At 37.8% G+C, this 14,667-nt stretch overlaps 1 protein-coding gene and 1 long non-coding RNA gene across 2 annotated transcripts in view; both read right to left on the reverse strand.

Moving 5' to 3' along the window:
* The window catches only part of ranbp9 (RAN binding protein 9), a 28,878-nt gene extending 16,106 nt beyond the window's left edge, over positions 1–12,772 (reverse strand). Inside the window, exons 1-5 of the mRNA XM_085140698.1 lie at positions 12,116–12,772; positions 8,797–8,908; positions 5,897–5,949; positions 2,016–2,183; positions 776–798 (exon numbers count right to left, since the gene is read on the reverse strand). Coding sequence (XP_084996824.1) covers positions 776–798; positions 2,016–2,183; positions 5,897–5,949; positions 8,797–8,908; positions 12,116–12,332 — 573 coding nt within the window. The 5' untranslated portion in view covers positions 12,333–12,772. The remainder of the gene's footprint in view (positions 1–775; positions 799–2,015; positions 2,184–5,896; positions 5,950–8,796; positions 8,909–12,115) is intronic.
* LOC146497047 (uncharacterized) lies at positions 9,130–12,109 on the reverse strand. Its single transcript, XR_014870797.1, has 2 exons — positions 9,486–12,109; positions 9,130–9,447 (listed from the first exon to the last, which is right to left on the reverse strand). It is a non-coding gene; the product is annotated as an uncharacterized LOC146497047 (long non-coding RNA).
* Positions 12,773–14,667: the final 1,895 nt, after the last annotated feature.

The following is a 14,667-nucleotide window of genomic DNA, read 5'->3' on the forward strand; positions in this document are numbered from 1 at the left end:
AGCTTCTTTCTACTTTGAGAGTCGTCCCCGAGATTTAAATTTAGGAGTCTTCCGTTTAATTTTTTTGGTCCAACCAATAAAATAATTAGATAATGTAATCAGTGCCACATAAGAAGCTTTTATACACAGTAAAGATATTATTCCTGCTAATATCAATTTATATAATATTTTAAAAACTGTGCTTTGTTTTGCCGTTTTTCAATTTTTCTACGTTCTACTTTTCTCTCCCACATTTCAAGGCCTACAACCTGCATTAGATGCTTTACTAATGTAACTCTGTTCATCCATTTGTGGGGAAAAAATGAAACCATAGTACAAAAAGTGTTATATAAAGCACTTTACTGTGTCTTTGAGTTAAAGCCTCCTAATAAATGTGAACCTCTGAACTTCATAACGCAAGTACAGAAAGTAAAGTTCATTTGCTTTAAACACATAATAAATTCCTAATAGAGAACACTCAAGTGTCTGTTTATGGTTGGATAAAGCCAAAGAAACTTTAGCCAAAGGTTACACAGACGCCACAATCACTACAGATGTGACAGAAGAAGAAAGGCCTTCCAGTTTGACAGTGTTTGAGAAAAGCTGACGGTGTGTTCGCAGCTCCCGAGTTTTCCAGCCTCTAATCCATTTTGCATGGTTAAACATTTTGACTGCAGTGGACATTCTGCAGGAAATGACACATTTAACTTCCATAAATAGCATCATCTCCTACAGCTGTGCTAATTATGGAAAAGATTACTTTACAACAAAGAGTGAAGAAAATCGCAGTACTTACTGGTAGGTCTGTGAAGGCGATACCTGCAGAGGAAGAGAGAAACAGTCAGCATGAAAAACAAGAGTACTTTCCATTTGTGCACACAGCGCGAGGCCACAGTTCGTGTGTTTACATGTGCTGAGGTAATCTGGTTACTGTCATCTTGCTGCAGTTCATAAATGTCAAATAATGTCCCCAACAGATTTAACTGTGATCCCTGTCTTCTAATCATGAAGGAAATTATCACTAAAGCATCATCTAAAAAATACAAATTTGTATAATTGAAAAATTACATCAAAGTACTGCAAAGCCTTCACATTAAAAGCTTTTTGACAGATTTGCTGGATGCTTATATTATGAAGAACATACATGCATATAAATATATGTTTACATTGCTTTTACTATCGAGCTTTGTAACATTTCTTTGCTGTGCAGTAAAGTGGAAAAAATAATTTAAAACAAAAAAGAGCAAAAAAACATCAGAGACATTTAATTAACAAAGAATGATTATTTAAAAAACAACAACAACAACAAGAAGACAATTCATAGAAACATGCAAAAAGCAATATATCACAAGCTGGACTTTCTGCGGTGGCCTCTTGTTTTGTGTTTGGCTCAGTAACAACTTCTGTGAAACTATTACAGCCGTGTTTGTAAAATGAGCTTACATCATGGCAAAGTTTCTCCTCAGAAAATATTTTATTTTCCAATCCCTTTGTGAGAAATGAATAACTACACAAATGTAATCAAAGTTCCTTTGGAAGTCTCCAACTACAAAGCTTTGGTGAGTGTGGTATAAAAGCGACATAAGTGAGCCAATCCTCCATCTACCGCAGCTTCTGGTCAGAGTAACCATCCAGCTTACAGTAGCGCGACAGGACAGAAGCAAGACTACTTTCAAAAGCTGCAGTTCAACGTGCTGCAGGCTGAGATCCTTTTGGGGAAGGAGGGGAATAATATTACAGTCCAACAAAAACCTGGCCAGTGAGCCAGCCATTAGGAGAAAGATAAGACAGGAAGAGCTGGAGCTAACTGGTTAGCAGCAATTGAACTTTCAAAACACAAGTGGGAAAAATATAGTGGACAAGCGGGATTGCCAACTATTTATTTAAAAAACAAAACAAAACTGTTGCTCGTCTCTCTCTTATTGAGAGAAATGCCATCTCTGTTTAAACATTGATAAAAAAAATATATTGGAAACACTGCAGTCCTTCTGCAACTTAATACACAGACCCCTGCATGGCAGCATTATTTTCTGTACCTAGGCTGTGGCCATTCTTTGTGTAGAAGCAGGTGTTGTTGATGAGGTTAACACAGCAGCCAATCACATCGCCTGTTGTAAACGTGGGTCCATAAGGTTGCCCGGTGCCAGACGAGCAGAAGGAGTGGCCGTCATCTCCATGGTAACCATAAGAGTGCTTGTCCCAACCTGCAGCGATGCAAATGAAAAGTGAGAACATGAGGTGAAAAAGTGTTAAAACACAGCAATTGTTTGAATCTCAGACTCAACACAGAAACACAGAGACATCATCATCATCATCAACTTTATTTATAAAGCACTTTAAAACAACCACAGCTGACACAAAGTGCTGTACATTGGAACTGTAAAATAAAATTACATAAGATATAAGTAAAAACCAAATAAAAGAGTGATATCATTAAATAACTACTTCAATTAAAAGAGAAACTAAGTCTCGCTGAGGTTAAAAGCCAAGGAATAAAAGTGGGTTTTAAGACGTGATTTAAAAGTGGACAGTGAAGGGGCCTCTCTAACGTGCATGGGCAAATTATTCCATAATTTTGGAGCCACAATAGAGAAGGCCCCGCCCCCTCTGAGCTTCCTCCTGGATCTCGGTACCTCCAGGAGCAGCTGGTCAGCTGACCTGAGAGACCAACCCGGACAGACACACACAGCCCATAGGAGGGCTGAATGATAATGGTCATAGTCTCACAATATGAATATTCCTACATTAAAAGGTACAGTGCTGTAAAATAATGATATACTTTGCAGCTGATTAGTCACACAGAGAAACTTCTTATGGTTGAACACAGTTGTGGGTTAGTTATAGGCAAAGCCTATACACAACTTTACACACACCTCCTCACATGTTGTAGCTTCTACCTGTCACCAAGGGCCAGCGTTACAAACAGTGAGCTCCTCCTACATGTGCTACATGTCAGTATTTATTTACTTATTTGTTTTTAGAAAACCTAAAGCAATACGTCAGTTTAAATTACTCAGCTCTAGGGTCAGAAGTACAATGTGGCCCCTAGAAGTATTGTAAATATGACTGAACTGGAAGCATACTGGCACTGATGACACAGGAGATCAAAAAACACACAACATAATGTTTTCAAAATTTGTTTTGTGACAAATCACAACAAAAGCTACGCTACTGAGGAGGACAACAGTGCTGTGAGCAGGCCGCCAAAATGGTTCAAACGCAGTGTGACTAAACTGGAGAGGCAGCGTCAAAACCTTTATGAAGTAATCTTGCCACTCAGCAGCAATCTTAAAATCCCTCTGGGAACATATTTACCAACTTCAATATTAATGGTCACACGTGTAGAATCATCAGTAAAGTCTGATTTAAATACCTGCCCTAAAATATGGTCATAAAAGGATTTTCATCTTTGCTTTGGCAGCGATCTCCCAGATTTCAAGTGGGATTCTCTGAGTGCCGACTCTTTTCTTTTCTAATCTAATTATTAGATTTCCTCAAATAAGACATGAAATAAAAGTCAAACAACAAAATAGCTGGACCAAGATGTTTCGTATCTGCTGAAAGTTAAACCCAACTCGAACATTTGTGAGTATTTACAGACATTTCCCTATCACCAAACTTTATTAGGCCAGAAATTCGCATGTTGAGTCTAAAAATAGACATATGTGACGTCATAATTCCAACGCTTCAGTAAACACTGGTGTAATATCATGACCTGGATCAACAATCACACAGTGCTGAGAGCAGTAGAGCTGAAATATCCTCACTTAAAACAGAAAAAAGGCAGATGTATGTGTCCACACCTTCACCCACAGCCCTGTACTGTGAGCCAGCAAGCACAAACCTGCAAGATTCAATGCCTTGCTCAAGGACACTATGGGAACTGAACCTGGGAAATCCGTATTCTCAATCAGTGGAACAGCTTGCTGTTGCTTTCATGCTCATTCAGTTTCTTCCAGAAAACTGGATGTACTCCCAGAATTAGGAGATTTTTGTGGCATTTTTAACCTTCAATTCTTTGTTTACACTTTAACCTTCTGCAGACTGCAGCTCATTTTTGATGCGATGCCCCTTATTTCACTGAAAATAAATATTTTTTTGTATTGAGCATAAAATGGAAGAAAGAAAATTACTGATGAGCAAAGGTTTAATGTGAACAGAATACCTGTGTGTATTAAAACCTGGAGTACTCTGTGTTTGCCCAGTACTTGTTTCTCAGGGACACTTAAGGGGATGCAGCCTTTGCTGCAGCACACAGGACTTTGGGGCTGTTTTAACACTAGAAACCACGTGGCAGGATCCAGAGTTACTGTCGAGCAGCAGGATTAATCCTGCCGTTTCCACAGTCGTCACTGCAGGACAGCACTCAACTCAGCAGCACTCTGGCATCGGTTCTTCACAATTACTGAGTTTTCATTAGCATCTATCCATCAGCTGAGACTGTGCGGTTGGCAATAGGCCCGCTGTTATCTTTGTGTGAAGAGACTGGAGCTCCTGGGTGGGTCCAGCTTTCAAACTGGTGGTGGGGTATCTGGGGTCCTGTTTGGCCTGATAACCTCAGGGGAGCGTAGGGTTGACGTCTGCAGCGTCCAATTAATGATATTCATGACATTTTATTGTACCATCAACATTCACTACCTCATGTGTTGGTTTCTGACTTCACTAAAACATTGAAGCAGCTCAAAAAAATCCAAAACAACAACTTTATTACACCTAATTGCACAAGTGTTTAAAAAAAGTTCTTGTTCCAACAATCATGGATACGAGTTAATGATTGAGTGCATACACTGAGAATGCTTTTAAGCACAACACTTGTGTAATCAACAGACAAGGAAAAAATAAAAATACTTGAAGGGAGCATGACAAAGGTCAAACATCACCTTAGGATATACTGATTACACAATGATAATCTTAAACTTTCCACCCACCAGAGGCCTGTGCTTTGCAGAGAACTGTGAGGTTAGCGAGGGCTTTCTGGTTTATAGAGTTGGATAACAGCTTACGTGAATGCATGGTTGGTTAAGCTAATTCTTACATCCAACCTGCTTTAGGGGGCAACATGTCCTCCACAGCCTCACAGGAAAAATATATTTATATAAATAAATAATTACAAATATAAAATAAAAATTTCAGCTACTGATTGTGTTTATTCATAGGCTGGTGTTTATGTTGGTAATGTCTGCTTTTGTATAATTTATGAGCTTTTAAATAATTAGTTAACAGACTTATTTCTTATGACATCCTCTCCAGCTTTTTGGCAGTTTCATCAAAGTTAAGATGCTTTAGGCCACCATGAGCAAACTAACGAGAAATGTTCATTTAGCCACTTTTGATATGCCGACACAACACCTTGGCCTGAACTACATAGAAAAGCTCAGTAGAGTATTCGTCCTTGCTCCTCACTCAAGAGCTACACAACATGTTACTGAGATCTCTGGATATAAACCCTTTGGCTTGTCCTGACAGCCAAAGGGCATATGTTCTATGCAAAACATTGCAAACCCCTACAAACCCCTTCAACATATGAACTTAGCTTCAATTTTTCCATGCTGGTTGCAACCAATTTCAATTTTATTTCATTTTTCTATCGGCCTTTGTATAGCAACATAATCCTAAAACAAGTTGACTAAAACGTTAAAGCCTTATTGACCTTACAGAAGATTTCCCAGTAAGCCTACTTAAGGATCTGAATTGTGTTTTTTATATTACTTGTTTTTCTTTTTTTTTTTTTTCAAACTAAAAACCACAATGAACTGACTCAGTCACGGCTCCAACCAGTTTATCCAAATCTAAACTCTAGTAGTTCTGTTCAGACAAGATGACACCCACAGAAATCCCAGACATATCTAGTGTAGAATGTAACAGATAAAGACACCAAAAGACCGCAGCAACAAATGCACAAAACATGTCAACTTACCAGGGAGTCTGTTCATGTTTACACCCTGAGCTGAGAGGCCGATACCCATGTACCTGTAGGACAGACAGGCGAGCGTTAAGCTGTGCATTTATGCAGAAAGAGACTGAAGAAGCCATTTTACACATGTAAGCTGAAGTCAATCATACCACAGACATCAGCCATGGCTCATCTCAAGCTACATTCAACACGGTAAACACCAATTTCTCACATACGTAATCTCTTCAGAATGGGGTCTGCCTAATTAGGTTAATGTCATTTATTTTTTAATAATTTAAGTTCATGACAAGGGCTACCATAACATTGTTCAATGTAGGCAAAAGCTAACATTAATGTGGTTATTGATGAGTAACAGAAATGATTAAAATTCAATGTCATGGGATTGTAAATGTAGTCACCAGATCTGAAGTTTAAAAAAAAAAAAACAAAAAAAAAAAAAACAAAGCTGCCACTGATTTATATATCAAGTTTCTTCATCGCATGGCTGTTCTATGCAAAACATTGCAAACCCCTACAAATTTGGCATCCTCAAAAAAGGCTATAAACAAAGGAATATTCAACACACACAATGTAATGAAGTTGTTTTTTTAATATACACGTTCTGTTAACTTAATTGAACATATTATAATTTTGTTTCCCCCCCAAAAAAATCTACCTTTGTGGTATGAACACCCCCCCCCCCTCCATTGGCTCATTCTGAGCCAAGAAAACAGATTTGGATGTATTTTTCTGGCAAATTTAAAGCCATCGTTAACCAAATCCTATTTCTTATATTTGAATGGAAAATTATTACTTGAAATAATGAAAACAGCAGAATAATCACAAGTTAGCAGAGATGCATTCATTTCTCTCTGATTGTAGTGCTGGAGTGACAGAGTAATTGAGATGTAAAGCAAAGCTGCTAGTCCAACTACGTTCTAAAAACCACTTCTGAAAATGTTTTAAACATTTGAACTTCTGAAACACATATTTAGCCTTGTGTGTTCCAAACACCATTATAGAAATTCAGTTAAATGTGACCAAGCATGACCAACTGGTTACAAACGACCAGGGAATGCCTGATGTTTGAGGCACTTTGAAGATTTTAATCATGTTCATTATTTTGTCTTCTCGTACGAATTTCTAAAATCCTTTTTGATGTAAAGGGCATGTGGTACCTAAACATGATGTGTGACTTTTAAGATAATGGATATCCAAAGAATTCATTATAGTTTACAGGCTGGAGTCTTGAACAGTTAGAAAATAATTTCCTAAATATTTTTTATGAAATTATTTAGGAAGTTTTACAAAGACGCTCCCCAAGCATGGCCATTTAGACCCTTTAAGAATTTTAGGCATGACCCAAAGGAGAATAAAAGGAGAATAAAAAGGAATTTAACTGGAGGACATACTTTAAATCATTTCTGATTGAACACAAAACAATGTAAGAGGGAAAAAAAAAAAATCAGGACTTTGTAGAGAAGAGAAACTGAAGTGCTTTATCTCGACCTCCCACTCTCATAGGACCGAACAACAATTACACTCCACAAGGCAAAACGCTGCAGGATTACGGCTCATGTAAACCCAGATTAGACTTGTCACTTATTTGGACTTTATACTTTCAGCAACTAGCCACTTTGTAAAAAAAAAAAAACAACAACAACAAAGGGTTTATCATTCCCAATGAGAAGTTCATCAGTCATGATAAATGAGTGTCACAGGCATGACTGAGGAAAAACAAACAAACAAACAAAAAAAACAAAACAGAAAAAGCTGTTCTTTCATTTTCTCAGCCTCACATGCCTTAGCATTGCTGCATGAGCATTAGTGCACAGCACAAGGGCACTACAAGTTTAATGCCAACATCCTTAAATAAGCACGTCAAGGTGGTGACATTGGGCAGTCCTAGATTATTACTCAAATGTGCAGTTTGCCATTTACATATCGATACATGAACACACCAGCATGCACAGCTGGTAGAGCCAATTTCATTCCTATGACTGTTTGGGGTTTTTTTTTCCCCAGTGTTCAACTATTTACCCTCTCACCTTGGTCACCTATTCTCGAACTTATTGCTACATTTACCGATTCCTTTGAGCTGTTCTGCAACTTTAACCAACACCAGGCGAACGGAATAAAGGTTGGATGTACCAACTGTCGGTCCCACACTGGTTTGTGAACGCCTGGTATGAATACTTGGTTTTCACATTTTTGCCGACACCAACTTAGAAAATGTCCTTTTGTGACCACAAGGGTTGCCCCCTGGTGGCCATTAAAAAGAAAGCAGCTTTAAGGCACTTTGACTGGTTTCATTTTCTAGGACCGCAGCGCTATGCCCATCTTTTATCCAGTCTGTATGGCAACAATATTTGTCGCCATAGACTGTATCCCACTTGTAGATGAACAGTTGCCACTACTTCCTCGTGAACACAGCATCTTTCTCTCCTGCTGCAGACATGACTCGCTCTTCGTTTGCTCTGTTCAGAGAAGAGTGAGGAGCAGCATCTGACAATGAGCTGCTTGTGCATTGCTGTAATGAGAGTAGCTTTGCTGAATGGGGCAAAATTGCACTTATTTTTTGGAAAACATTGCAGGCTCTTAATCAGTTTTATATCCAGGCTATCTATTAAATGTTTTACTCTAAAAGAAGTTTGATCAAATTGGAGGTAATTTTATTGTTATTATTTGATACACTGAGTGGGCCAGCACACCTAAGAACAAGTTTGTGCTTATTGTTTTTGTCTACTTTCTAACAAAAATAACCACAAATATTTTTTGCATTCTTTTTTTGCAGTGTTGCTAGTTTCAAATTTTTTCGACAGTTTACCTAACCAGCTTATGAACCACTCACTCATCTATGAGCCCAAACTATTAACCCTGCTGAAAGTAATGTGTATGTCTGGAATGTTTAGGGCTGCTCTTACCCATCTCTGCCTTTACTGATGATCTTCACCTCAAAGTAGTAGACCCCGCAGGCAGCTGGGATAGGGTGGGTGGCTCGCACTGATGCAGCATCTTTGGGTGTTTTTCCATGACCTTTAGGTTGCGGTAAAACACAGAAGTGCACAGTTAGTACAAATGACTATAGTTCATGAGACACATGTGCCGAGTGCCAAGACGCAGAGAAGCTTCTCTGCAGTTACTTTGGCTAAGGACCAAATACCACTTTCATTTAAAGCCCAGTTTATGATGTATGTAGGGGTTGTTTTTTTTGCCATGAGAAGCTGTGTAAGGGATTAAATCGCAAAGGCTAGCAATCATTAAGTCGGATCAAAACGTTTGAGAAGCACAAAACACACCTCACGAGCAGATTTACCACCAATGAAAAAATAAATAAATATATATATAAACTGAGAAAATAATGTCAGAGTTACTTTGAGATTGGACCAGCAGAGAGCTAAGGACTCTGCAGAGACACTACACTATAAAAATTTTACAACCCAAGTTTGGATCTATAAATAAAAGCAGCTTGAAGGAAAATACTGGATGTCCCACTATTTGTCGAGGTGCATATTTTACTTGTAAGTACTGCATAATTTACTTTCCATGGTTACATACTTTCCACATTCAATGGTCTGCCATTACGAATATGTGGATGAACACACTATAAAACATATATAGGTTTGTATCACTATGGCTGAACAATACAGAAATATTATGCTGATATACCAGGTGACATTTTTATAAACACACCTGAGCAAAAGATGTGTCGTTGGTGAGAAGATTGTCACTCCAAACGTCTTAAATCTGAGCGGCTCATAATCTCAGTCTTTAAGGTTAACATGAAGCCACAGTGTAGAGCTATTAACAGCACCATGACGGTTATAAATCACATGTTTACACTGCTGTATGTTACTCAGTAGCTGTGTTTAGTTATTACAATAGATGGTCAAATAAACTGGATTATTAAGAAGGTTCTAAATATCATTAGAGGGAAATTCTCAGTATGCTGCCAACAGAATATCTGACAATATCCAATACATTTACTTAATGGCTGGTTCTTTATATGTAGGATATAAACAATAAACAGCAGCATCATTTGACCTGACTGCCTTCATGTAAAAACAACGTACATTTGTAAATGTAATTTGTAAGTTTACAGTACGATTTGTCATAATTTAAAGATTTCTTTAAATGTTTTTGTATATCTTAATAAAGACACTTGGTTACTTATCACAGTTAAGTTAATTGAATTATTTTCTTTCAAATACCCCAGAACCACCTTCAAATATAAGGAAATATATACTAGATGTAGATCAAGTGAAGTAAACACCTCACCTCCATTTTACAAATTTTCTACTGGCAATATGGCTCCCAGATTGAAAGAGCAACAGGAAAACACGATCATTAAAATTTTACCATGGCATGAAACATTAATTCATTAGTCAACTCAATCATTTAATCTTTAGAATTATATAAAGTTTAAAGACGATCAGCTTACAAGAACACTTCTGAACCCAGAATTAACAGTGGTTTCCATTTTTGGCAAACACAAGTCTTGAACGTATTCATCTGTAACCAAAATAGCTAAACGATTAGAGTCGGGTAAATGAACCGATCAATAAATTAATCAGTACTGACTAAAAACAAAGACCATGTTAATTATTAAGTGAGATTACAAATAACCTGTATTAATATAGCATTATCATTAATTACACACATTATTACAGAGCGGTTAATTGGTAACACGGTGTTTACAGAATAATAACTTTTCTTGTGTAGATTTTCTACTGTTCTTTTAAGTATTGTCTGTTATACAAACTTTAAAACTGTTTAAAACAGTCTTTGGGTGTGAGGTGTACAAATGTGAATTACATCACTGAGTAACACCAATGCTATTCTCTCTTGCTCTGATGACATTTTTCTGTTATTACTGTATTAACGTATGAAACATTTTCTCAAATATAAAATTAATGCTTTTGTCCATAAAATGTCAGATAAATGGCGAAAAATGTGCTTTGTAATCTTCCAAAACGAAATCTTAACCCACCAAAGAATTATTGATTTTCTAGCCAACTATACCACTAAATATTAGCATTTAACCATGTGAAATGTGAATATGTTTACTTAAAAAAAAATGTTTACATAACTGACATTTCAGTTTGTAAAGTATTTGCTATTTTACATTACAAATGTATTTTATATTTCTGGTAGGCCTTTGGACACAGCTGACATTTAGTTTCAGTAGAACTCACAGAACAATTTTTTCAGAGGGTTTTATATGAGAATTTATATTTGGAATTGGAACCAAAACCCATCTAACTAAAATCAAAGGGTTTCCATTTACAACTATGGCATTCTGTTAAAACATGGTTAATCACAGAAGGCCTGAATTTTAGAGCTTAACACTGCTGTTAGAATAAACTGTTCAGTAAGTGGAGAATTGCTCCCTGGAGGTCAGTACATGTAAAAGTTTTACAGTGTTTGAATGTTAAAGTTGCAGCTGCTGTAAGAAATTCAGGTGGATTTGTTGCACAAAGGCAGAACATTCTAGTTGCAACAAGGAAGCGTGTGTGCAGAGGGCCAGACAGACACAGAATAGCAGCACACACCCAGGAAGCAGTTGCACCTTTTTAAAAAACAAGAAACAACAACAACAGCAACAAAACACTAGCCTTTTCTTGTAGGCCTGCACCAGAAAAAAAGAAAAGACAAAAAGCCCTCTAGATAGAAACTAGTCCAACTATCTCTGCATATCGTATCAACACTAGCCACTTCACTGGAAGCCTAGCAGAGCCTCTGACCGGGATAATCACGATATTTGACACAGCATTTCCTGACAATTAATAATACATAAAATAATGTTACATTAGCCTAACAGAGGGTTGTCAAGCTCTGGTTCATTTTGGATAACATTGAACGTTGTAATTTTGGCACTCAAACCATCAGATGTAATTTGGCTAAGGATGTTTTTTAAAATATATATTTCACAAGAGAGTTGGCCAGGTTGTCTGTCGTGAAAGCTCCCCGGTGACTATAAATGGAGCTGACAAGCTGTTTCACAAGGTAGCAGGAAAGCTAACAAGCTAGTAGGTCAATTTTGGCTGTGGCTACACCTCGCCAGCTGGTCGGGTTGCAAGATGTCCTCTGTCGTGTTGTTGGTGAAGCTGCTAGCTTAGCAGACTTTGTTTTTAGCCTCAACGGCAGTTGGCTTTGATCCGCTAACCGTCAAGCTAAGCTAACATGTCGTTAGCATTTGGTAACACAAGTACAAAAATACCCGATTAAGGCTTTCTGTCATACCTTTATAGTGTACGCGGAGGTTGTTCTGAGACAGTCCGATGTAGCTGAACTTGTCCTTCGGGCTCCAGGATCGGGGAAGTGGAGTCTCGTTTTCGTTAACGGCCGGATAGAGCCGTCGGAGCCGTTGATTGAGCTCCTTTTCCTGCTCGTTCAGAGCCGAGTCTCCGTGGACAACTACCGACATCAGAAACCCACCGCCGGATGACTGTCCAGACATGGCTACGACACGAGTTTTAGTAAACTGGCTTGTCAGCAACAAGCCAGAGCCACTTGTGTCCGTCAGTGTCAAGTTTTAAAGGGGAGTTAGCAAAGCTAGCAAGCTAGGAGGCTAAGCTAATTGACTTCGCTGGTTGTTGCAGAGGCAGCCAGAGCTGGTTAGCCGAGCAGCTAACCTGGCTAACGCGTTTAGCTTGGCCAGCAAAGGCGAAGCGATCGCTGAAAATGACTCAGGTTGACATTAGGTCTGACTAAAACACAAATAGAAACAAGAGGGTGAGACTGCCCCACGGGATCTGAGCAAAGAAGTAAAAAAACAGGGAGCTAGTCGGTGCTGGGGGCAAAGTAACTACTAACGTTAGCCTAGACGGATCGACAAAGTATGATGAGCTCGGCTAGCCTCGATCTTTTGTTTGTTGTCGGAGCATTATCCGCTGATCTGATTGGCTGAAAAAAAGCTCCACTCACTTCCTATGGGAATGTGAAGAAAATACACAGAGTGAGCTAAAAACTATCTTATCAGTAGATTACAAGGTTAACACTGTCAGCAAGTCTTCATGATTTGTGTCATCATCATTGTTTTCAGTTTTTAAGCTCTATCATTATTATTACATTTTAATTGTTGATGTTTCTAAACTAGATTTACACTTAATTATATGTCTTTCTTTTTAATATCCTATGACAGTGTAAGGTGAAAAATCTATATGGTCTTATTTGTGGAAGGTTTTTTTTCCTTTATCTACCACTTACTAACTTAACCCTATCCACTACTAAGGCATCACTTTAATCACTTATTTCGGTTTTAATAATATAAACAAGCATACAAACAGCTTTTGGCAACCAAATGAAGGAAGAACTCTTGTTTAACAGAAAAAAGACTTCAAGCCAGGCTTGGGGAAGGGCAGCTATCTGTGGTGATCAAGTATGGGGACTGATGGAAAGGAAATACAGAAAAGAGGAGCATCGAGAGATCATAAGTGACAAAAAAAGCTACTTTCAGCTGCACCATATTCAAAAGTAGTCACCATGGCCAATTGCGCTTGCATGATTGATTGGGCCATGATGGCTACCAAATACCCAGAACACCAAAGGGGGGTCTTGTCAGGACTCCTGGTTCAGTTCACCTTGCATTTCCTCATGGAATCAAACCAGGTATCTTACACTTGTTTGTCAAACATGTACACCACTCCACTATGGAATCACATGAATAAAAAAACCCCGGTCCTCCAGCAGCCCTACTCTATAGCATTAGAAGGATTTCTCTCACTTGAAGGATTTTCAGAGAACTTATAAAGAAGCTTGATAATAATTAATTACAGTAGTTCAGTGTGTAAGTAACATATCTATAGATGTGCCTTCTTCTAGTTTATTAACAGTGTACTGCACATTAATTGCATTTTTATTTTTGCCTGCAGTCTCACACATGTTGACAGCCAGGGTTTTATTGGGGCTAATCTTATTTAATTTGCCAATTTTTTAAATATTAATTGACATCTAATTACTACATCATATCAATGACTGTTTGCTTCATTAAAATACATTTGTTTACATAGATTTTTTGTTTTTTGTACTGTGAACAAGACTGAACCAGTATTACTTTATAAAAGGTGTTTTATCAAATACTTGTTAACATGAAGAAGTTTATTAAATCAAATTGTTCTTATGTTCAGTTTACATCTCTGTATTTCTATTTTTGCTAGACTGTAAACAGTGATGCCCCGGTGATACATATTGGTAGCCTCACTGGGCAGACGTTAAACATAATTACAGCACATGTAACTTGCACACAGTAACTGAATGCAACATATAGTCGATTGCACAGGTAATAAAAGTGGAGTAAAGGTTGATGCTAATGATTCTACGTTTAGGGTATAAACAAAAAGTTCAAAATCTTGATTAAGGTCGGAGTGAGTTGCGTTTTTCACCATTCAAATCCCCTTCGCCAACCCCGGTCTCCACTAGGTACAAGTGTCTTTTCCTTCTCTGAAAAGATATTAGCACTTTCTTCAGAGTTTACTGTGCTTCATGTAGCAGCTAACTGTTAAATAAACACGAATTTAATGTGTAATGTGTACTATGAATTTATCAGGTAAATTTAAAGACAACCTCTTACCAATTTGCGTTGCTATTTGGCAGTGTTTTTCTGTTGTGAGAAAATGTTATGGGCTAATCAGGGAGGTGGTTGGGGTGGATGGTGGCTGTACAAATACAGACCAGAGACAGTGAGGGGTAATTATGTAGCCGATGTTTAAGGAAAGGTGGTTTTGAAATTTAGTGTTAATAAAGTTGTATCTTATGATTAATATGGAATTTTTTGCTAAACTTGTATTTTTTAA

This window comes from Neolamprologus multifasciatus, chromosome 18 (assembly GCF_963576455.1).
Source record: "Neolamprologus multifasciatus chromosome 18, fNeoMul1.2, whole genome shotgun sequence".
NCBI lineage: Eukaryota > Metazoa > Chordata > Actinopteri > Cichliformes > Cichlidae > Neolamprologus > Neolamprologus multifasciatus.